The sequence below is a fragment of the Wyeomyia smithii genome, chromosome 1 (genome assembly GCF_029784165.1).
Source record: "Wyeomyia smithii strain HCP4-BCI-WySm-NY-G18 chromosome 1, ASM2978416v1, whole genome shotgun sequence".
NCBI classification, from domain to species: Eukaryota; Metazoa; Arthropoda; class Insecta; order Diptera; family Culicidae; genus Wyeomyia; species Wyeomyia smithii.
Genome location: NC_073694.1, coordinates 95,453,651 through 95,477,026, shown reverse-complemented (window position 1 = coordinate 95,477,026; position 23,376 = coordinate 95,453,651). Strand labels below are relative to the sequence as shown.

The 23,376-nt window shown below is 44.2% G+C and overlaps 1 protein-coding gene across 1 annotated transcript in view; it reads right to left on the bottom strand.

The window, feature by feature from the left end:
• The window catches only part of LOC129731446 (inactive dipeptidyl peptidase 10), a 728,939-nt gene extending 706,996 nt beyond the window's left edge, over window positions 1-21,943 (bottom strand). Inside the window, exon 1 of the mRNA XM_055691455.1 lies at window positions 21,817-21,943. Coding sequence (XP_055547430.1) covers window positions 21,817-21,913 — 97 coding nt within the window. The 5' untranslated portion in view covers window positions 21,914-21,943. The remainder of the gene's footprint in view (window positions 1-21,816) is intronic.
• Window positions 21,944-23,376: the final 1,433 nt, after the last annotated feature.

The window sequence follows — 23,376 nt, the reverse complement described above, 5'->3', positions numbered from 1 at the left end:
AGAAGCGGTTTTTCAATGGTAGTACTCCAGCTAAGACCTCCAAACTCATCGTATGGGTCGACTGCATGCAACCCAAGGCGATACGCAAACAACGATATTGTATTCGCTCCAGTTTGATCAAATGTGTGTTTGCTGCGGAGCGGAAGCAGAAACACCCGTACTCAATGACAGACAATATCGTTGTTTGGTAAAGCCTTATAAGGTCTCCTGGGTGGGCTCCCCACCATTGTCCGGTTATTGTACGAAGAAAATTCACTCTTTGTTGACATTTTTTCATCTGATACCTCACGTGACAACCCCAGGTGCTTTTAGAGTCGAACCAGACACCAAGATAATTGTGTACCAAAACCTGAGAAATCGTTTTACCCATTAATTGTGTTTGAAGCTGAGCAGGTTCATGCTTCCTAGAAAAAACTACTATCTCAGTCTTCTCCGGAGAGAATTCGATACCTAGCTGTAAAGCCCAAGCAGACAAATTGTCCAAGGTATCTTGCAATGGTCCTTGCAAATCGGCAGCTTTGGCTCCTGTAACAGAGATTACACTGTCGTCTGCAAGTTGTCTTATCGTGCATGAATTTGCCAGACATTCGTCGATGTCATTTACATAAAAGTTGTAAAAAAGGGGGCTTAAACATGAGCCCTGGGGAAGACCCATGTAGCTAATGCGAAAAGTTGCCAAATCGCCGTGCGTAAAATGCATGTGCTTTTCGGACAACAAATTGTGCAAAAAATTGTTCAAAATTGGAGAAAATCCTTGTCGGTGAAGTTTACCCGAAAGAATGTCAATAGAAACGGAATCAAAAGCCCCCTTAATGTCCAAGAGCGCAGACGCCATTTGTTCTTTGCGAGCATACGCCAGCTGAATATCTGTTGAAAGCAACGCAAGACAATCATTCGTCCCTTTGGCACGGCGGAAGCCAAATTGAGTATCTAATAGTAGACCATTTGATTCGACCCAATGGTCTAAACGACGGAGTATCATTTTTTCCATCAATTTCCGGATACAGGATAGCATTGCAATCGGCCTATAAGAGTTGTGATCAGAAGCTGGTTTCCCTGGTTTTTGGATGGCGATCACCTTCACTTGCCTCCAATCCTGCGGTACAATATTTTGCTCCAGGAACTTATTAAACAAGTTCAACAAGCGCCTCTTGGCATTGCCGGGTAGATTCTTCAACAAGTTGAATTTGATTCTATCTAACCCAGGCGCGTTATTGTTACAGGACAGGAGGGCAACTGAAAATTCTGCCATCGTAAAAGGTGAATCTATCGCGTCGTGGCCCGGAGACGCATCGCGAACAATGTTTTGCTCAGGAACAGAGTCCGGACATACTTTCCTGGCAAAATCAAATATCCACCGACTTGAAGACTCCTCGCTTTCGTTGACCGTTACGCGATTCCGCATTCTTCGGGCTGTGTTCCAAAGAGTGCTCATCGATGTCTCCCTCGACGTCTCGTTCACGAACCGACGCCAATATCCGCGTTTCTTTGCTTTAGCCAAACTTTTAAGCTTGGTATTAAGCTCCGAATACCATAAATAGTCGCCAGGTATACCTCCCTTCTGGTAGGCCTTAAACGCGTCGGATCTTTGCGTGTAGACATCGGAGCACTCTTGGTCCCACCACGGAGTGGGAGGCCGTTCTTTGATCGTTACGCCGGGATATTTCTTCGTTTGGGCTTGCAACGCGGCGTCGAGAATCAAGCCCGCGAGGAGGTTGTATTCTTCAAGTGGTGGATGATGTTGAATCGACTCGACCGCTTTTGAAATCATTTCCTCGTATAACTTCCAATCGACATTCCGTGTGAGGTCATACGGAATGTCAATTGGTCGCATGCGAGTCGACCCGTTATTAATTGAAATAAGAATAGGCAAATGGTCGCTACCGTGAGGATCAAGGATTACCTTCCATGTGCAATCCAACCGTAGCGACGTCGAACATAAGGATAGATCCAAAGCGCTTGGGCGCGCTAGAGGTTTCGGGATACGTGTCATTTCACCGTTATTTAAAATAGTCATGTCGAAGTCATCGCAAAGGTTATAGATTAAAGAGGAGCGGTTATCATTGTATGGGGAACCCCAAGCCACGCCATGAGAGTTGAAGTCTCCCAAAATCAAACGTGGCGAGGGAAGAAGTTCTATTAAATCAAAGAGCACTCGTTGCCCAACCTGTGCTCTGGGAGGAATATATATTGAGGCAATACAAAGCTCTTTACCTTGTATTGTCATTTGACATGCGACAACTTCGATGCCTGGAATCGAGGGGAGGTTAATACGATAGAAAGAATAGCACTTTTTAATCCCTAAAAGTACTCCTCCATATGGGGTGTCTCGATCAAGGCGAATAATATTAAAATCATGGAAGTTGAGATCAATATTTGAAGTAAGCCAAGTTTCACAAAGGGAAAATGCATCGCATTTGTTTTTATTTATCAAAACTTTAAACGAATCAATTTTTGGTAAAATACTTCTACAATTCCACTGTAAGACAGAGATAGAATCCTTCATATACGCAGTTGAATTAGGCATCGAAGGATACAATCGCTGCAAGGAGGGGCCATTGGGCAGTCAACTGCTTCAAAAATGATCTAACTGTTGGGAGGAATGCTGTAAGAAAAATTTTAATTGGATCGGGTATATTGAAATTTTCAAAAATCCAGTCCACAATGTCAGAAAATTTCACTAATCCAGAGTTTGTTTCATCAACTGGATGTGCAAAAGGAACAACTGGGGTTTTAGATGTTCCTGGCAGTGCTGGGAACTCCTTCTGGGACTTTAAATTTGCAAGCCCAGGAGGAGTTTGCTTCGGTTTTTCCGCAGCACTGTTTGGTTTGTACGTACTTTTCATTACACTTTGGGAAATCTTAGGACCTTTACGGGGAAGTTTAGGAGAAGAAACATTTTTCCTCTTCCTAGACTCCCCAGGATTGGCATAAGATGTCCCGCTGATGAATCGTCAGAATCGGTTTCATCGGAGGGCAACAGATCAAAGGGGTTCGATGTTATGGTAGAAGTGGTCACGGTCTTCTTCAGCATCTCAGCGTAAGAACGCTTTGAACGCTCCTTAAGTGACCGCTTGATTTTATCTCTGCGCTGCATGTACACCGGGCATGTGGAGAGCTCATGCTGGTTTTCCCCACAGTGAATACATTTTTCAGCATTAACACTGCAAGAATCTTCCGCATGAGTCTCCCCACACTTGCTACATCGTGCCTTATTGCAGCAGTAGGCGGCTGTGTGGCCTAACTGCTTGCAATTGGTGCAATTCATAACACGGGGTACATACAACCGCACAGGCAGACGAACCCGGTCGATCGAGACGTGGCTAGGGAGTGCAGATCCGGCAAACGTAACGCGAAACGAGTCTGACGGAGCGTAAACTTTTTTACCGCCGACGAGAGACATGGACCGCAATTGCTTACAATCCAAAATCTTCGCCTGTGTTTCGGTATTTTTGAAGCAACCGGTTGCGCTTTTTAGGATACACTCGACAGACAGACTCGAATCGGTTATGACACCGTCGATCTCCACGTCTCGTGCGGGTATGTAAACGCGATACTCGCGTGTAAGGAGCTCAGAGCAAGCGATAGCATTGGCCTGTGCCAGATCACTGACCACGACACGGAGCTTGTTAGGTCGGACCTTGGAAATTTCGGTCACGGCCTTGTACCCCTTCGTCAGGTCTTTTGAAATTTGCAGTATGTTTAATCGCTTTGAATTCACTCCTGCCTTTGGACGAAAATAAACAGTATAGCTGCCCTGTTGAGATCCGTCCGGGTAAAGCCTGGGGCGAGGGGGGACTGGAGAATGAACTGGGGAGGGGGTAACAGAAGGGTCAGGGTCAGGGGGGTTCGGGGATGGTGGCACGGGAGGCGAGGGATCTATATCCATCGCGCTAAATGTAGCGCACTAGCGAACTAGCGTCGACAAGAACACGTACCTTTTTACTTCTTCCTTCCAGCAGTGGTTGTCCGATCGTTCGAAGCTGCACCCAGAGCAGCCAGCAGCACCAGTACAGCAGCACCAATACAGCCACCAGCAGTGAGCCGGGTGTGAGATCACTCAGCACAGCGACACGGACTTGACTGTCAACTGATGGCCTTGAATAATACACTCTTTTGTTTGGCTATTCGTACACACGGACCGGATTGTAATAGAACGACCACTTTGCACGTCCGTTTCTGTCGAGTGTTCGACGCGGAATGTTGTTTATTTGCCTTGAAAAAAGGCATTTTGCTGTTCAAAATTGGATTTGGTGATGACGATCTTCATGCTGCCCTAACACGGGGGAATAATGGCAGTCTGGCGACACACGCTGAGAAGAACCGCGCTGCTCCTGAGACGTGGTGACCAACCACAGGGCTAGTGCTGCTGCTAAGGAAGGACGACTGCTGTTGACAACTTGTCGCTGTCCAGAACTATTATGAGCGGCTTCGGCTGAAACAGGCTCTTATATAGGCCAAATAGCATGTTTTCAATTGCAAGGTATATGATTCTGTCAACCGTGCTTGAGAAGCAATCATATAACGACCAATCAGAGGACGTAATTTTCGTTTAAACAAGGCTTGACAATTATCAATAGTACAATAGTTTGCATAATCAATCAACAATTTTCTTCATTCGGGTGGATGCGTGTATAATTTTCCAAACAATTGCTGCAAAAATGAAGGAAACCGGTTGAAAACAAACCGATTTATAAGCATTTAAAAAGGGACATATTTCGTCCCTTATTCGTTAATAGTTTTCCTATTTACATCCCTATGTGGTAGGCTAAAGAAAAACGTAGTTCTACGTCAAAACATGAACATGACTATGATCGTTACAAGAAAAAGTGGAGGTTTGTACCAGCTTAAATGAAACGAGGATGCTTAAGAATAGACAGCGGAGAATGCCCATTAAACACAGCGCGTTGCTGGAACCAAACTTTGCGACGCCAGCACCTAGCACAAGACCGGGGCCATCACCACAGCAGCTAACACGTCGCTTTAGTAACAGGGTGCATGCAGTGGAGATGGAAGATGCATACGAAGGTCATGGATCATCAGTGGAGACAAACGATGAAAGGTGGCAATACAAATTGGACGAACTCGTTGAGCAGGTGAATGCACGGAAGACCAGTTTCGAACGAAAGAGCACGAGAGTAAATGAGGCAGCACAACCTCAACGACAGCATCGGTTCTCGGATAGATCGAATCAAGCCGGACCAGACAGTACACCTTATAGTAGCAGAACAACCACCACGGTCCAACAACAGCAACGTTCACAAAACCTGGCACATCCGAGTCCTCAATGGCAGGGGCAGCAACAAACGGATCAGCAACATGAAGCGCAAGGCTGGCGTGCGCAGCAATGGAATCGACAACAGTCGGGAAAACAAGCGGTTGAAACACGTAGGAAAAACCTAAAGCAGCAAAGACAAATAGCACGAGCGGAACGCCAGTACGGGCAGCAGCAACCATCAACATGCCACCAACGATCGATAATGATCTGTTGGAACTGTGACGAAGAAGGACACAGGTTCATGGACTGTTCCAAGCCGCAAGCGGTGTTGTTCTGTTACCGCTGTGGACGAAAGGGATTTTCGTTAAGAAGCTGCTTCACATGCCGCGCGGATGCGGTAAACTATCAGGCGGGGAACGAGCAATAAAGGGAAGCAGCTCTCCGCACACTTTCGATTACCCTTCGAATATACCAGACTTTAGAAATATCAACCCCCTCATCATAAATCCCAGAAGTGACAACCGCCCGCACGCCGTGATATCAGTGCTAGGCACGAAGACGACTGCCTTGTTAGATAGCGGGGCAAACTGCTCATTACTTGGTGGAAAACATTCGCGATTGGCAGACGATTACGGCCTGCAGAAATGAAACGTTATAGGCGGGATAAAAACAGCAGATGGAACACGGCATAGCATAAAAGATTTCGTCTACCTTCCCATCGTATACAACAACCGGAATGAGGTGCTTCCAGTTTTGCTGGTGCCATCAATTCGCGATTGCGTCATCTTGGGAATGAATTTTTGGGAGAAATTTGGAGTTAAAGCAGTTTGCTGCTCGGCGGTAGCAGAAGAGGGCGAAGAACCTGGGGAGGACCAAGAGATGAAGGAGCTAACGGCGGAACATTACAAGCTGTTACAAAGAACAATAGAGAAATTTCCAAAGAGCACAACAGGGCAAATTGGGACGAACGGAGATGTATGAACATCGTATCGACATCGGAGATGCACAACCTCGCAAACAACTGCATTATCCAATGTCGCCGTACGTTCTCCAGGAGGTGAATCGAGAGATAGATCGAATGATCTCGTTGGATGTCATTGAAGAAGCACAGTTTTCACCCTGGAACAATCCGCTAGTCGCCGTCAAGAAAAAGACTGGTCAATACCATGTATGTTTAGATGCCCGTCACCTTAACTCAATAATGGTGAACGAAGGTTTCCCCATCCCACAAATTGCAGCGATCACCAACAACCTACGAAGCAGCAAATACATCTCCTCGATCGATTTAAAGGATGCGTTCTGGCAGCTACCGCTACATCCGGAATCCAGACCACTAACGGCATTCACCGTTCCCTCCAGATGCCACTTCCAATTCAAAGTGGTGCCTTTCGGACTGTACACGGCCAGTCAAGCATTAGCGCGGCTAATGACTCATCTTTTCGCCGATCTGGAGCCGTTAGTATTCCACTATTTAGACGACATCATCATCTTCATCATTCCGAAACGTTCGAGGAGCACATTGCCTTACTGGAGGAGGTAGCACGACGCTTGAGTCAAGCAAATCTAACAATCTCGTCAGAGAAGTCACTGTTTTGCAGAAAAAGCATGAAGTATCTTGGCTACGTAATCGATGAGCAAGGATGGCGTGTGGACGAAGGTAAAGTCGAAGCCATCGTGCAGTTTCCCACACCAACAACACGCAAAGAAGTTCAGCGTTTCCTTGGTGTATGCAACTGGTATCGGCGCTTTATCGCTGGGTTCTCAGGATTGGCAGCGCCACTGACAGACCTCACCCGAACAAAAACCAAGTTCCGCTGGACTCCAGCAGCGGAAGAAGCATTCCTGAAGTTGAAAGCAGCTTTAGTATCAGCCCCGGTATTAGCCATGCCAGATTATGGCATACCCTTTGCCATCGCATGCGACGCTAGTGACGCAGCGATCGGAGCGGTTCTGACGCAATAAATAGACGGAGATGAGCACCAAATAAGTTATTTTTCGCAAAAGCTATCAGCCTCAGAGAGGAGATACTCCGTTACGGAACGTGAGTGCCTAGCAGTGATTCGAGCAATCGAGAAATTCACCTACGTAGAAGGCATCAAATTTATTGTATATTGCGATCACGCAGCTCTCAGCTACCTGAAATCAATGAAGAACCCAACAGCATTAATGAGCAGATGGTTACTACGACTGAATGCGTTTAACTTCGAGATTCGATATAGGAAGGGATCGATCAATGTGGTTCCTGATGCCCTCTCGAGAATAGTGGCGGAAGCAGTCTTCACTTTGGATCAAACACAGGACCAATGGTACAAGAGGTTGATAGAAAAGGTGAGGAACGAACATGATAAGTTTCCGGACTTTCGAATCGCCAATGAGGCGCTGTTTAAAAACTGTCGCTGCAAGGACGAAGTCGGAGCAGTTTTTCACAAATGGAAACAGGTTGTTCCGAAAGATGAACGGTTACAGTGAATACGCAGATTCCACGACGAGCCGACAGCCGGTCATCTGGGATTTCACAAAACTTGGCACATACTTCAAGCCCACTACTACTGGCCACGGATGCGACAGGAAATCGGTGACTACGTGAAAGACTGCAGTATCTGTAAGGCGTGCAAAGCTCCAGCCATGAGGATGATGCCGCAGATGGGCAACCCGAAACCAGCCAAAATACCCTGGGAGTTGATATCAATTGATTTCGTCGGACCGTTGACGCGTTCCAAGAAAGGAAACACGGTGTTGTTCGTGGTAGCAGACTGGGTAAGCAAATACGTAAACGTCAAACCGATGCGCGCAGCAGATTCGCAGAAAATGGTGGAGTTCCTGGAACAAGAAGTTTGTCTAATGTTTTCACGTCCGCGGCTAATCCTATCCGACAACGGGAAGCAGTTTGAGTCACTGCTTTTCAAATCTTGGTTGGCGAGGCATAAAATAGGCCACATGAAGACAGCATATTACTGTCCGCATGCGAACAACGCGGAGCGCGTAAACCGCGTCGTAATCACGTGCATTCGATCGTTGCTGGTCGGAGACCACCGGGAATGGGACGAAAATCTATCAGCAATCGCGGCTGCGATCAACTCGGCAAAGCATGAAGCTACTGGAGTGAGTCCACATGAAGCAATCTTCGGTCGAAATTTGCTCCTACATACAGATCTCTATACGCAACAAGATTTAAACACACCGGAAGATCCAAAGGTGGCCCAAGACCTACGTCAATCAGCGATACGTCGGATTCAGCAACTGATCATCCAGCGTATCAAGAACACTCATGAACGTTCCAAGCAGCGATACAACCTCCGCACGAGAGCAGTTTCGTTCAAGGTAGGCGAGCTCGTATGGCGTCGTTTCTTCGTGCTGTCCTCAAAGGTAGATCAGATTAACAGCAAATTGGAGCCAAAATTTGTTCCTACAATCGTGAGGGAGATCCTGGGGACGAATATATACATGTTGGAGGACGTGTTGACCGGGAAAAAGGGTAGATACCATGCCAAAGATATCAAAGCCGACTAACTCAACTCGTTCAAGCTATGACCACAGGCTAGACCTGTCAACGAATAAGCAAATTGCTGCCATAATACCGCGTAACAACCGGGAAAAACCGCAAGTGTCAGGTGTGATGAGCAATAACATTTTGGAAAACTACCTCTCCACCTGAACAGCATAAATCGGACCATCTTGTCTGGAGCAAAGCTCCAGATCGTGCCAACAACTAGAGATCGATGCACCTGAAACAAAGGGGGAAAAACAAAAGTGGTAACTCAAAACCGCTCGCCGTTTGCGATTTGAGAGAAATCGTACCCTGCCGGGCTGGAAACGGTTCGCAGGGAGGTTCACAACACTTCAATAAGTTCCTGGATAGGAGGAGCGGAAGCCTCGAGATCGGCGGTTTAACCGTGGCGACAGAGAGTAGAAGCTTACGGCCACTATCAACAAAACAGAAACCGTAGGAGTGAAGTTAGAAACCGGCAACATCTTAGCGCAATCTAGTTCAAAGCGCAAAAAATTTTCTGTTGTGTATCCAGTAATTTCGAATGCGTTCTCAATGAAATTCACTAACAAAAGTAACGCGAATCAAGGGCGCGGTACAACCCTTGTTCTGGGCTCATGGCGATTGGGTTGCCTAAATTCAGCCCTTCTCAGAGTTATCACAAACCCAATTTCGTCCTTGGAAATATGTAAACGTTGGCACATTACGCCAAATACTAATTCGTAAGTTCTTTTTGTTTTCTGTGAGTTTGAGCCTATAAAATTATATCATAGGCGAGAATCCAATTGAATGTGTGCCGTAGTGGGCACGGATTTGAGAAAGGTTGAACAAGGACTTGGTCAGAGACATTTGGTTAGTTTGTAGCATTTCTGCCAGAAGCAGCTGGCGCTTATGAACTTCATGATCATGATGATATAGATTAGGCATATATGGGAGATTAAAATCTGGCAAGCAGACGAGGCTTGCGTTTATATTATGTTATCGAGTTAATTGATTGAAACTTGAGGTCTGTTCAAGAGTCTTGTGAGTTGTTAAGTCTCTGACCAACATCCAGGAGGATGATTTTTTGAATTTTTTGTGAATCAATTGATCACCGATTCACAAAAAATTCTTCCGCTACGGTAGAGTTGTGTTACGTTTAAGAATTATGGTAGCTCATTACATTACTTTATGAGCCAAATTAAAGCATAAGATAAATTAAATGTTAGACTATACGTCATTTGCGAATGGCATCTAGCAATACGGCCAAAAACCACATCTCCATTAACTCTGCCACAAGGGACACTCGATGAAAGGGGAACGCAAACAACGATGACAGCAATAATGACAGTAAAAACTAGCGGAACTTTCATGAAGCGAGGAACGCAAAAATTCGCTCTCTTCTGGTTTGGTCGTCGTGGCGTGCGGAAGCACAGAAAAAGAGCTGGTGGGTCGCGCGTGTTGAGAAAAGACTGCCATTGACAGGCAGTTGCGTGGAATTGCTTCCATCGCGCGTTGGCAGCGAGTCAAGCTCGGGAATTGCGGATCTTCTCGCCCAAGAGGGAACAAGTGCACTTGCCGATCGTTGTTGCGTCCGTTAGCGTAAGAATCGCGCTCCGTTTGCCCTCACGTTCCGGAAGAGGCGCGAGTTTTCAAAGCGACCAGAGTGCGACAAGTGAGTTACATTTAAATCGCGAATCGTCTCGTAAAAGAGTGAACCAGTGCTCCCACCGATAGGAGTTGCAAGTTCCGATCGATGTGAATACGTCTCGGAACAGAAAGACTGCTGTGATCCGGACAAGCAGTCACGTAAGCGTGCGCGTGTGACAGAATTCCCCGTGGTCCCCGTGGCTCTGTGGTTAGCGATGTCGGTCGGCTAGCTCTCCCACACGGTTGTGATGTCGGGTTCGATTCCCGATCAGGTCGAGGATCTTTCCGAGCTGGAAATTTTCTCGACTTAGCACTGGGGCACGGTGTATCGTTGTACTTATCCTACACATGCAAAATGTGCCAAAAACAATATCGATAACGAATTCTCTCAACTAATAATCGAATGTGCCTATTTTCTAACCTAGGCAATTATTGGCTAGCCATGCTGCTGACTCTGCTAAAACAAGCAGCAAAAAACTTGTAACAAGCAATCGGCCTTTTTCAAAGCTACTAAATGTATTTCGAAGAGCATATTGAATGGTTATCAATAAACTGCAACTGAGGTTTAAAGCTGCTGCAAATGTACAGCAGTCAGCACGTTCTGCTCACGATGCAGAGTCTATTTCAGAAAATTCACAACTCTTCATTAACAAGGGTGTAACGTCTTGAAGAAGACGGTTAAAGTTTAACATCACAGCAGCTCATGTCTACCATCGGTAATATCAAACACGCAATAATCTGCTTCCATCCGACACGGAATCGGGAACATTTTCTTCAATCAAGCTGCGCAACACGACACAAAACATGTTATTTGTTGCTTCAATGAGAGTGCTTTCGGTCCGGCTCGACAGAATGTCCACAAGAAATCATTTTTGTGCATCCGTGCTACGAAACTGAGCAAAAACTTTGGAAACTGAAAAAAGAGGTGGAGCTTATCAAATGATCGCTCTGAGCTAGAATAAAGTCACACATATTTTTCAAGTTATATCATTCCACCACGTACGAAAAATAATTCATTCCTATTTTCATCCCTATATAAGAGCCTGTTTTAGTCGAAGCCGCTCATAATAGTTCTGAACAGCGACAACAGCAGTCCTCCCTTAGCAGCAGCGGGAGCAGTGCAGTGGGTACCATCGATAGCGGATAGCGGCCACAACTGTGGCATGGCTGTGGACAAGCGTTTCAGTGGATCTCACCGTCGATAGCAGCTGAGCCAGCAGATGCAGGTACAGCGGATACCAATGGCAGCGTATAGCGGCCACAACTGTGGCGTGGCTACGGATAGCGTTGCAGTTGCTCAGCAGTTAGGCCAGCGTATAGCGGCCACAACTGTGGCATGGCTATGCATAGCGTAGCTGTTGCAGCGGGTATATCAGCATCGATAGTAGCAGGGTCAGCTGATGCAACGACACTCCCTTCACTAAAATGCTGTTTCAGTGTGGTAGCGGGAAGCATCAGCAGCAGGCTTGCATGAAGTGAATACATCAGCCAGCAACTTTCTCTAAGGCCTCTGCCATAGTAGACGCGAAAAGCGGCGCGAACCGATTCGCTCGGCCGTAGGTTAATGTACAGCTCTACTGATGGCTGTACATTAACCTACAGCCGAGCGAATCGGTTCGCGTCGCTTTTCGCGTCTTTTATGGCAGAGGCCTAATGGGAAAGTTTTATCAATCATTTTGTTCAGAAGAATATTATTGTCGGTAATATTACAGAGATGCGATTGCGTAAATCCGATTTTGAATTGAACAATTGTTCTTTTAAGAACAAATAAAACGCTTAATTTAAGAGTTAATAGCTTTTGGTACCAATGGCAGTATAGTGACAGCCTCAGCGGTAGATGCAGATGCAGCCGGTACTTCCCTGAGGCCGATGTGGAAGTAAATGGAAGCAGCACGGCGAAACAGTTCTGGTTATGCTTAGACGCACGTCATTTTTCGTTGTTGATATTCCCCTCATGAAACGACGCGCTTTCGTATGATAGCGGCGGTATTAGCGGTAGATGCATTTGCCAACACTTCCTCCAGTAAAGCCGTGTCTAGTTTTCAATGTGAAAACACCTTTCTTATGTTGTTGACAGTGCGCCTTAGTCCTCACTGTCAAGGTTACACAGAGATGTAAGATAAACACTACATCCTATGGTAAATTGAACAGTTGTCCTTATAAGGATAACTAGTTAATTAATGAAGATTTAATTTTAAAGTAGAATACTTCCCTCAGGAAGTTCGGCTACATGGGGATGTGAAATGAAAATCTAAAACTGAAAAAAGTGAGAAATATGTCCAATTTGAAATGCTAATAAATCGGTTAGTTTTCGATGGATTACCTTCGTTTTTGCAGCAATCGATTAGAAAATCTTCTAAGATTCCTACCAAATGCATGAAATTGAAATTTTATCATTCGAACTATTGTACTATTGAAAATTCTTAAGCTTTGTCAAAATACAAAATTCGACCTCTGATTGGTCGTTATCCCGCGCTTTCCCAAGCACGGTCGGCAGAGTTATGAACCTAGTAAATTGGGAATGCATCATTTGGCCTATATAAGAGCTTCATCAGATAATAAACAGACATTTCATCAGATATTAAATTGAACAACTGAAATTTGAAGCACACAAATGAATATTTGAAGAGTTAATATTTTCTCGTTTTGCGCTATAATCCAAAGTTAATTATATTCATCTACATGCATACTCTGACTATTATTACATGTTTGCGTCGCTTAGTGTTTGGCTACGGTCATGCAGAACGCAAATAACGGCGCGATGCGATTTGGCAAGACGAAATGTGTTGAAATGTATAGTTCTACTTCGCCTTAAAAAGAGCTGTACATTTCACCACGGTAAGGCGAATCGCATCGCGCCGGCATTCGCGTTCTGCGTAACCGTAGCCTTTGTTCCGTTCCAGTTTAATGATGTCGCATTAAATGTGCATATTACAATTCGGCAGCACTTCAACTTCTCATTTGCACAAAATTCAAAAATATTCAATGAACTTCATTCAAAATATCAAACAAAAAGAAATTACAATACTGCCAGTGAACGGTCAACTTTTATTTACTAGAAAAAATTACTGACACGCAAGCAGCCGGGTTATCTTTCTTGTGAAAGTGTTCTACTTCAACCTTGCGATCGTGGCATGCAAATACAACCTCCCTGTGATTTTTTTTTCGAACGTTGTAGAATGGTATAACTGGAAATAATTTTTCCAGTTATCCCATTCCACAACGTGCGAAAAATCTATGTCAGAGCGGATATCGCGCGCTTTCTGGACCATGAAGCATTTATGCGATAATTGCATGAAATTTGCAACTGCAGCAACCAGTCTTTTCAAGGCTACTAAATGTATTTGGAAGAGCATAATGAATGGTTATTACTTAACTGCAACTTTGATTGCAGTTTGATGCTGCTGCAATTGCGCAGCAGTGTGATGTATATTCAATTCATTGATACTGTGCATCACAAGCGGTATATGCGAAACAAATCCGATTTCAAGCAGAAAAGTTCAGCAAGTTCTGCTCACGGTGATGAGTTCGTTTTAGATAATTCATAACACTTCATTAACATGGATGTAACGTCTTGAAGAAGACGGTTATTGCTCGACATCACAGCAGAATTTCCACCTTCATACTAATGTCTACCGTCGGCAGTATCAGACACGCAATAATCTGCTTCCATGCGACACGGGAAAGGAAACATTTTTTCCTTCCAAGCCGCGCAACACGACACAATACATATTATTTTGTTGCTTTCATGAGAGTGCTATCGGTCCGGCTCGACAGAATGTCCACGAGAAATCATTTTTGTACATCCGTGCTACGAAACTGAGGAAAAACTTGAAAACTAAAAATAAAGGTGGAGCTTATCGAATGATCGCTCTGAGCCAGAACGAATGAGATGTATTTTTTTCGAACGTTATAGAATGGTATAACTGGAAATAATTTAGTCACACCTATTTTTCGAGTTATTCCATTCCATTCCATTAAAGCAAAAATAATATACGAAACATATACGGAAAAATATATCGCTTCACACCGTTAAAATGATTAATCCTAATCGAGTGTATTTCCAAAACTATTGCAAAAAATTATTGACATAAGACAGGCTGTCGTAATTCTACATTAACCTTGCGGTCGTTTCTTATAAACAACCTCTTCCACTTTTTCTCTGATACTGTTCCATATTGTTTAAGAAATATTTCACAATGTACAATACTTGGAGGAGATTTCAATTGTATTGAAAATTCAAGTGATAGCTCTAATGAGCGTTGTGCGAACTTTAGTACGGCTTTGAAGTCATTAACACAGAACTTGAGACGGCAAGATTCTTGGAATATTACGAACCCGTCTAGAACTGAATTTTTCTACATACGAGCTGGATTTGGATCCAGAATTGATCGCATTTATGTTTCACAAGATCTCAAAACGCCAGTAGTTGCTACACGCAAGGATGGAAAAAATCGTATCGCATAACAATCATCCGAGTATCATTTCTGAACGTGCTGTTCATAAGCTTTCAATCCCAGCAAACCAACGCAATTAAAAATTACACATTTTTACGCATGCAAGAGACAACTTAGAGCAAAGAAATATATGGAAGCTTTCTTTGATGATTTTGTTTCACAATCGCCTGCTGTAGGCGAAGCGAGCAACATATAGCGAGTGTTTCACGAAAGAATTGTGAACGTTTGCACTCGAACGATCGCAACGATTCTTTCAAATGTTGGTTGCTTTGTTGGCGGAATTCGGCTACTACACGTCGTGCTTTCACCGTGGTATACTACGCTGATTCTTGGTGATTTCAAGTATCACATGCTAATGTACCATGCTACAATTTCCATAAGCATTGTTGATACCTACTTGCTCCGGTAAGCAAACAGTTGAAGGCAATCTAACGTTCATTTGGATTCATGATTTTGTATCACTGGCAATAATATCTCATAGATTATCGCGATAGCGTTGAATGCAAGTGAACTTGGATACAATAAATATTATCGTGTTTGAATCATTCAGTCTCCTTCTATGGTATTTGGAACTTTTAGAAGCGAAAAACAATAAGCAGCGTTTCTATGGGAAACTTGTACGCGAACTATTTCCAGTTGAACGAAACCTGATGAATCAAAGAGCACATTTGCATGAATTATTGCTAGTGAGTGAAAATTTCCATGCTTGGCTACACGTTTCAATGTCGTTTCATTTTCAGATCATAAAGCGTATATTCTCAAGTTAAAATTGCCAAGATTGGGTGGAACATTAGGCAGAGGTATTTGGAGGTACAAGTCTAGGATTTTAAATCAGGAAGTCAAGGAGGCATTTAGCAGCAAATGGTAGTATTGGGTTTCTCAAAAACGATATTATAGAACGTGGATTATATGGTGAATCAAAGAACACATTTGCATGAATTGTTGCTAGTGAGTGAAAATTTCCATGCTTGGCTACACGTTTCAATGTCGTTTCATTTTCAGATCATAAAGCGTATATTCTAAAGTTAAAACTGCCAAGATTGGGTGGAACATTAGGCAGAGGTATTTGTAGGTACAAGTCTAGGATTTTAAATCAGGAAGTCAAGGAGGCATTTGGCAGCAAATGGTAGTATTGGGTTTCTCAAAAACGATATTATAGAACGTGGATTATATGGTGGACTGAGTATGCGAAGCCTAAAATTGTTTTTTTCTGAAATGGAAAACGAAATTAGCGAATAATGTTTTTTCATGATTTGATGGAAATTTGGTATGCAGCGTTGAAAAGAGCCTATGAAGAACATTTGACTAATCCAGCCAAAATTACTAAGATTTATCGGATAAAGTGTATTATATTAAAGTTGCAGAGAAATAATTCGATGGCACAGGTTGAGAAAAGTGAAGTTTATCTGTCTGGAGAAGCAACATCAATTTTTCAAGTAGGTGATAAGGTTAAAACATTCAATTGCACGATTATAAAAAGTTTGGAAATTGATGGGCGAAATTCAACAAACCATACAGAAATTGTTGATCACATAGTAGATTTCTATACGAATGCTTTCTCGTCGGAAAATACAGTAGAAAATGATGATTCTGTTCCTAATTTAACTGTTCCTGATAACTGTGATGAAAAATGAGGTCATGATGGAAAAAGTCGAGAAGATTTTGTTTATACATTGATAAAAAACCGCAAACTCAAGAAAGTCTGCAGGAACTGTTTATCCAAAGATTTTTATCTGGATATGTGGTGAATAATAAAAGCAGAGTTTACTGAAGTCATAAATGATGTAATGACAGGAAATGTTCACAAGCAGTTTTTCGATGGAGTAATAATTTTGATAAAAAAGAAGAATAACTCTGATACCATTTCAAAGTTCAGACCAATAACATTACTTAACTTTGACTATAAAGTTCTTTCGAGAGCCTTGAAACATCGCTTACACAAACTAGTCAAGTATGTTGTTTCTGCGAATCAAAAATGTGTCAATAAACAGCATAATATATTTGAAGCAACGTGTGCGTTGCGTGATAAAGTTGTAGAGTTTAAAACAAAGAAAAAGAAGGGTTTCATGGTTTCATTCGATTTAGAACGTGCTTTCGATAGAGTGGAAGATTCCTTTTTAATCAAAACTATGCGAAATATGATAATAAATCAAAGGTACGTCAATCTGATTGAATCGATAAGACAAATGTCGTATTCTCGAATATTGGTCAATGGAAAATTAAGCAATGAAATCCAGATCAAGAGATCCGTGAGACAAGGCGACCCCTTGTCTATGCATTTATTTGTTTGTTTTTTTTTTTTTTTTTTTTTTTTTTTTTTTTTTTTTTTTATATAGAACCCCTTATTCAGTGTTCGAGTCGAATTTGTAATGATCAAGTTGAGCTTCTTAGCGTTTATGCAGATGATATCTGCATAGTTGTGGAAGATGCTGCAAAGTTAGATACAATTAAAGAGGTTTTCAAAAGATTTGGTGAAGTATCGGGAGCCCGGCTTAATATACTGAAAACAGAATGTATAGTGATAGGAGATGGAAATTCTGGGTCACGACAGCCTAGATGACTCACGTTCAATAATAGTTTAAAGGTCTTAGGTGTTTTTAATAGCAACGACTTTGAAATAATGATTGAAACAAACAGGAGTCAAGTGACAAATAGCATTTCTCGATTATTATGGTTACACAAGATGCGAAACTTGAATAAAATTCAGGAAATAATTTTTCTCAATACATTTGCTTTATCCAAAGTGTGGTACATAGGGTCTATTTTGAATTTACCGAATAAATTCGCAGCAAGAATTAAATCATTGATTGGTAGTTTTATTTGGAAAAATTTTGAGCAAAGGGTAAGCTATATGCAACTAATATTGCCTAAAAACAGAGGGGGATTAGCGCTACAAGATGAGGAAATGAAATGTTAATCATTGTTGGTTAATAGATTCAATTGCATACAAATAAATCCTTACACATTAGAAAGCCTCCAATGGTGAGTTGACAACCTGGAAGGAGCATCAATCATAGCTTCGGCCCTCACAAATTCCTTTGGGGAAGTTGGGGAAGAGCCGCCCCGGAAAACAACATGTTAAAAACAACGTAAGAGGTAATACGGATCGGAACAATCGGCATGGACCTAGGCAACGAAATAAGGACTACGATTGGAAACCTGGAACATGGAACTGCAAATCGCTCTGCTTTCCAGGATGCGACAAGATAATCTACGACGAGCTACATCCACGCAACTTCGAAGTCGTAGTGCTGCAGGAACTTTGTTGGACAGGACAGAAGGTGTGGAAAAGCGGGCACCGGGCGGCGACTTTCTGCCAGAGTTGTGGTACCATCACATTGTGGGGCAGAACCATATTTTATACTTGCAGTAGACATGTTATCGACTGGAAATCATGATAATTTACTTAGAAAAATAATTTACTTTGAAAAAAAATAATGTGCTATAATATTGTGAAAGTGAGGATTTACGAGGCTTGTAAAATGAAAGAAATAAATTTCACTGATATTTTCCAGTAGGGCATGCAAATATTTAGAAATTAATTAGCTAACTCATATGACTCTCATAAAATAGTGTATGAACTAAACGGTAATGTGATATTACGACAGTTTTGTTGAAAATAGGTTCGAAGGAGGCATAGTATGTCAAACAATATTTTTTTGTTATTTTTCCTCATTTTCGGCAATATGAAAAACATAAAGTTCTACATTGTTCTGCTATGACATTACTCTGTATGCCTGAAGGGCACTGGGTACTGAAATGCCACTGCGACATTCTTGCTGATTGTCTTTTGTGGCGGGCCCCGATTGCTGTGCACAGGTTACGGATTGCTCGTACTCATTGATGGAGTAGAACTGCTATGTTGTAAACCTGTACCCCAATTAGGTACAACATAGTTGATGAAACTAATGACCTGCTTGGGATTGGAGCTCCATACTTGGTATGGAGTTAAAAGGTAACTTCCTAAGAAGTTGTACCTAGAGGAAGCAAGAGCTTCACAAGAGCAAAGCAAATGCTCTGAACTCTCTGGTTCAGATTTGCAGAATCGGCAGGTGTCGTTCAAAACTACGCCGATTTTCTTTAAATGATAAAAAGCGGGACAGTGTCCGGTGAGGAGTCCCGTGATTATCCGTAGGTCACTACGATTTAGACTAAGTAGCTTTCTGGCGGTTCCAGGGTTCGGATAGATAAACTGCTTAGCTTGTCTACAGCCCTGTGCCTGTTGCCATTGGGATACTATTTCTAGCCCTTCCCAAGTTAGTAGTTCGCTTTTGATAGCGGAAATGGACGTACCCAGAAACGGCTCGGGGCCAATAAACCGCTGAGCTGATCCCTGTCTTGCTAGGTAGTCAGCGTGTTCATTACCCTCGACTCCGCAGTGTCCGGGCACCCAAAACAGAAAAACTGAATTCTGTCGGGAAAGTTCCCGTAGAGTTTCAATGCATTCCCAAACAAGTTTGGAAGCGCATTTGATGGACTCAAGTGCTAGTAGTGCTGCTTGACTGTCCGAGAATATACCGATTTTCACATGTCTGTAGTTGTGTTGCAGACATATTTTTGCGCAGATATATATGGCATATACCTCTGCTTGAAAAACGGTGGGCCATTTTCCCAGGGAAAACGTTTCCCTGATACCGGGTCCGTATATACCAGATACCGTAAGGGATCCCATTTTCGAGCCGTCCGTATAAAAACTGACAATGCCAGGTGGAAGTTTAGGCCCTCCATTGTTCCACATAGAGCGGTTTGTTTCAATCACTCTATATGGAATATCCATGTTGGTCCTAACGTCCATCCAGTCGGAGACTGTGGGTAATAGCGGAGTTAGTTTGAACTCCCTAAGTATGCGAAGGTGGCCGATTTGGTCCCCTTCAAGTATAGTTTTCCTCCTTTACAACCTTAGAGCGCCAAGCTCTGCTTCCTTTTTCACATGAAGATGTAGAGGTAGTAGGCAAAGCATAGCTTCCATGGCTGCAGTTGGAGTTGTTCGCATAGCGCTGGTAACCGAAAGACATGCAAGTCTTTGAACTTTTTTGAGTTTGGCTTGCGCAGTCACTTCGTTCACCTTAGGCCACCACACTAGGGCAGCATAGGTGATTCTTGGTCGGGCAATGGTCTTGTAAGACCAGAGTGCCAAGTCTGGTTTCAGTCCCCAGGTTTTACCGAACAGAGTTCTGCAGGCCCAGATCGCTGAGATCGCTTTCTTAGCGGCATGATCCAGTTGTGCAGACCAGTTCAGTTTCTTGTCCAGAATAATTCCGAGATATTTGACTTCATTGCTGAAGCCCAGTCTAACTCCATTCAGTATTGGAGGAGTGATGGAGATCGTCCTTCGTCTGCCGAATGGAATAAGGACTGTTTTTAAGGGGTTTATGCTTAGACCCTCCTGTAAACACCATGACATGGTGGTATTCAGAGCCGTTTGCATTCGGCTCGACAGAGTTGCGTCATCTTTACCTCTGACGATGAGGACGATGTCATCGGCGTATCCAATGACCTCGTAACCAAGCTGTGAAAGCTTGTTGAGAAGTGCGTCGACAGCTAGTGACCATAACAAGGGCGAGAGAACTCCTCCTTGCGGGCATCCCTTGATCACTGACATTGTTACAGACGAATCTCCCAAGGTTGCTGTGATCACTCTGCTAGAGAGCATTGCGTGTATCCAGCTCCTTGAAGTGTGGTCGATTCCCTTATGAGAAAGAGCCGTATCAATTGATGCAAAGGACGTGTTATCGAAGGCCCCTTCAATATCAAGAAAGGCACATAGCGGTGTCTCCTGATAACTCAGGGACTTTTCAATCAACGTCACTAAGCTGTGAAGAGCAGTTTCTGTTGACTTGCCGCATTGATAGGCATGTTGGTTCCTGTTCAGCGGGGAGTCTTTAAGAAACTCATCACGGATATATTTATCCATTATTTTCTCCATCAGCTTGAGAAGTGATGGAGTCAGACTTATGGGCCTGAAAGTTTTAGGTAGGGTTTTGTCCTTTCTTCCAACTTTGGGGATAAACACTACCTTCACCTTCAGCCAGTTATCCGGAATATGGCCCAGGATAAAGCTGGCTCTGAAGAGGTTGATGAGTTCGGACATGATAACTGCGGCCGATTTTTGTAGAAAGATGGGTAGTATGCCGTCTGGAACTGGCGACTTCATAGGGTCGAATGAGCTTAGAGCCCAGCCTATTGAAGCTTCCGTGAACAGTCGACGGGCCAGCAGGATGGACTCCCGAGACGCCATATGTCTCGAATTGTCCTGTCGCGACCCATCACTATTCAGTTCTTCGGTCTCTGTCGATCCAGGAAAGTGGGTGTTCATAAGAACCTCCAACGTTTCCTTGGTAGTGACAGTGAGGCATCCATCCTCTTTCCTCACTTGTCCTAAACCGTTAGTATGGTCTTTGGACATCGCCTTTTGGAGCCGCGTAGCTTCCGGCAGAGTTTGGATTCTTTCACAGAAACTAACTCTGGATTTCCGTTTAGCCTTGCGTAGCTCGGCGTTGTACTTAGTAAGGGACGCCCTGTAGTCGTCCCAGTTAGACGTGACTTTTGCCCTGTTGAACAACCGCCTAGTTTCCCGACGAAGGTCACTAAGTTGATCATTCCACCAGGGTACGTCACGGCATACTGACCGCTGTGTTGGTGGACAGTTAGCGTCGAAAGCATCCATGATTCTGTTTTGTAGATCATTTGCTGCCGAATTCAGGTCAACTGAATTTCGAATGTTGCTGTAACTGAAAGTTCGTGAATCGATCAGGTGTTCCTAAAGGATTCCCAATCTGTATTCTTAGGATTTCTGAACAGCTCTCTTTTCAGAGGGTTAGCCTCTATATTAAAAACGATGTGTCTGTGGTCCGACAAACTAGTTTCATCGGAGACATGCCTATTTTTAATCCTTTCAGAAATAGAGGCGCTACACAGAGTTAGATCAAGGACCTCCTGTCTTATAGCGTTGATAAAAGTTGGGTTATTCCCTTCATTACATACATTGACATCGTTGGAAGTAAGGTATTCAAGTGGGTACTCACCCCTGGTGTTGGTGTCCGAGCTGCCCCAGATCGTGTGGTGAGCGTTGGCATCGCAGCCGATCAGAAACGGCTTGTTGATGGCCTTGCAGTACCGCATGAGCGCAGCAACTTCGGGTGGCGGTATATCACCTTGGTCGCCCGGGAAGTAGGCCGACGCGACAACCATTTCCTGCTTTCCTCTGGTTGTCGGTACTTCAACCGTGACGGCAACGACGTCGCGTTGGATAAATTCTGTAATAGGTAAAAATTTTAGTTCTTTATTTAGCAGAAATGCAGTCCTTGGTTTGGACTACGTGTCACAGTAGATGACCCTCCGTTAGGAGCGTTGAGTCCGAGAACTTTGGATTCGTTGATCCACGGCTCCTGGATGAATGCAGCCGCTAGCTGCTCTTTGGCGAATCTCCTGCAAAGGACACCCGATGCGCCTTTTGCGTGATGGAGATTCGCTTGCACGCAGCGAAGGCTGCTCACTTTGCAGTGAAGTTGCCGTCTTTGTCCGGATTGGAAGATGATCCTGGTATTGGCTGACGACTGCCAACAGCGGTTTGGCTGGTTGATGGAAGTTGCTCTTCCTCACTGTTTGGCTTCGGTTGCAGCAGTCGATTGGCAACAGAAGGTCGTCGCGCACACTGTGGCGGTTTTTGACTCCGGGGGGTGCGACTGTTCGGTGGTTGATGCTTCACACTCTTGCGAGTCTTCGGCGGAACCGTCCGAGCAGCCGCGGGGTTGCGTTGTTTGGGTGGTGACAGGGCACTCACGGGGGAGCATCCTGCGCGTACCTTTCCAACCGCAGGGCTGCGTTTGGGTGGTTGTGGGGCACTCCCGGAGGAGTTTCTCACGCGAACCTTTAGCCCATTCGCAGGATCGCTTTGCCCGGGTGGTGGCAGAGTACTCCCGGAGGAGTTACCCGCACGTACCTTCCCTGACGTTGCGACGGAGTCTTTCCTGCCTGTGACGTTCAGCCTTCCGCTTACCTTTCAGATGCGTGCTTTGCCGAAATCGTAGTGCAGTTCATTATTTCTACTCTCAACGAGTTTGGCCGATTCTTCGTCAATATCCAGAACTAGTTCGACCAAGGTCTTTACCAATTTGCGGTTACAGACTCGCCACATTTTGGTAGAGAGATGGTCGTTCTGATTCTGGAGTGAACGAAGAATCTTCTCGTCCGGAGAGTTCGCACTGTCCACGAAGTAACCGACATACCGTCTGGCCTTCGGCAGATCCTTCATGTGGTATACACGAAGTTGTGCTCCCTCCCATGGTACGAGAGAAGATACCTCCCTTTCCAACCACTGCACTGTGTCGTTGTCGGCACAGGCAAGTTGCAGGAAGCCATTTTTTAGATGGCAACCGTTAAACTTGGGCTTGGTGGTTGGATTTTCCTGGTCCGCAATGTGATCGAGGATGGAGGTCCGGACAGCCTGAAGCTGGTCCGTTGTGAGTAGGGAGCTGGGGTGGGTAGCATAAGTAACCGCAAGGCTTATGGCTCCCACCATGTCCCTATATGTGGCTTCGAGAGCGGCTTCGAACCCGATGACCCCAAACCAGTGCCGTTCCGCA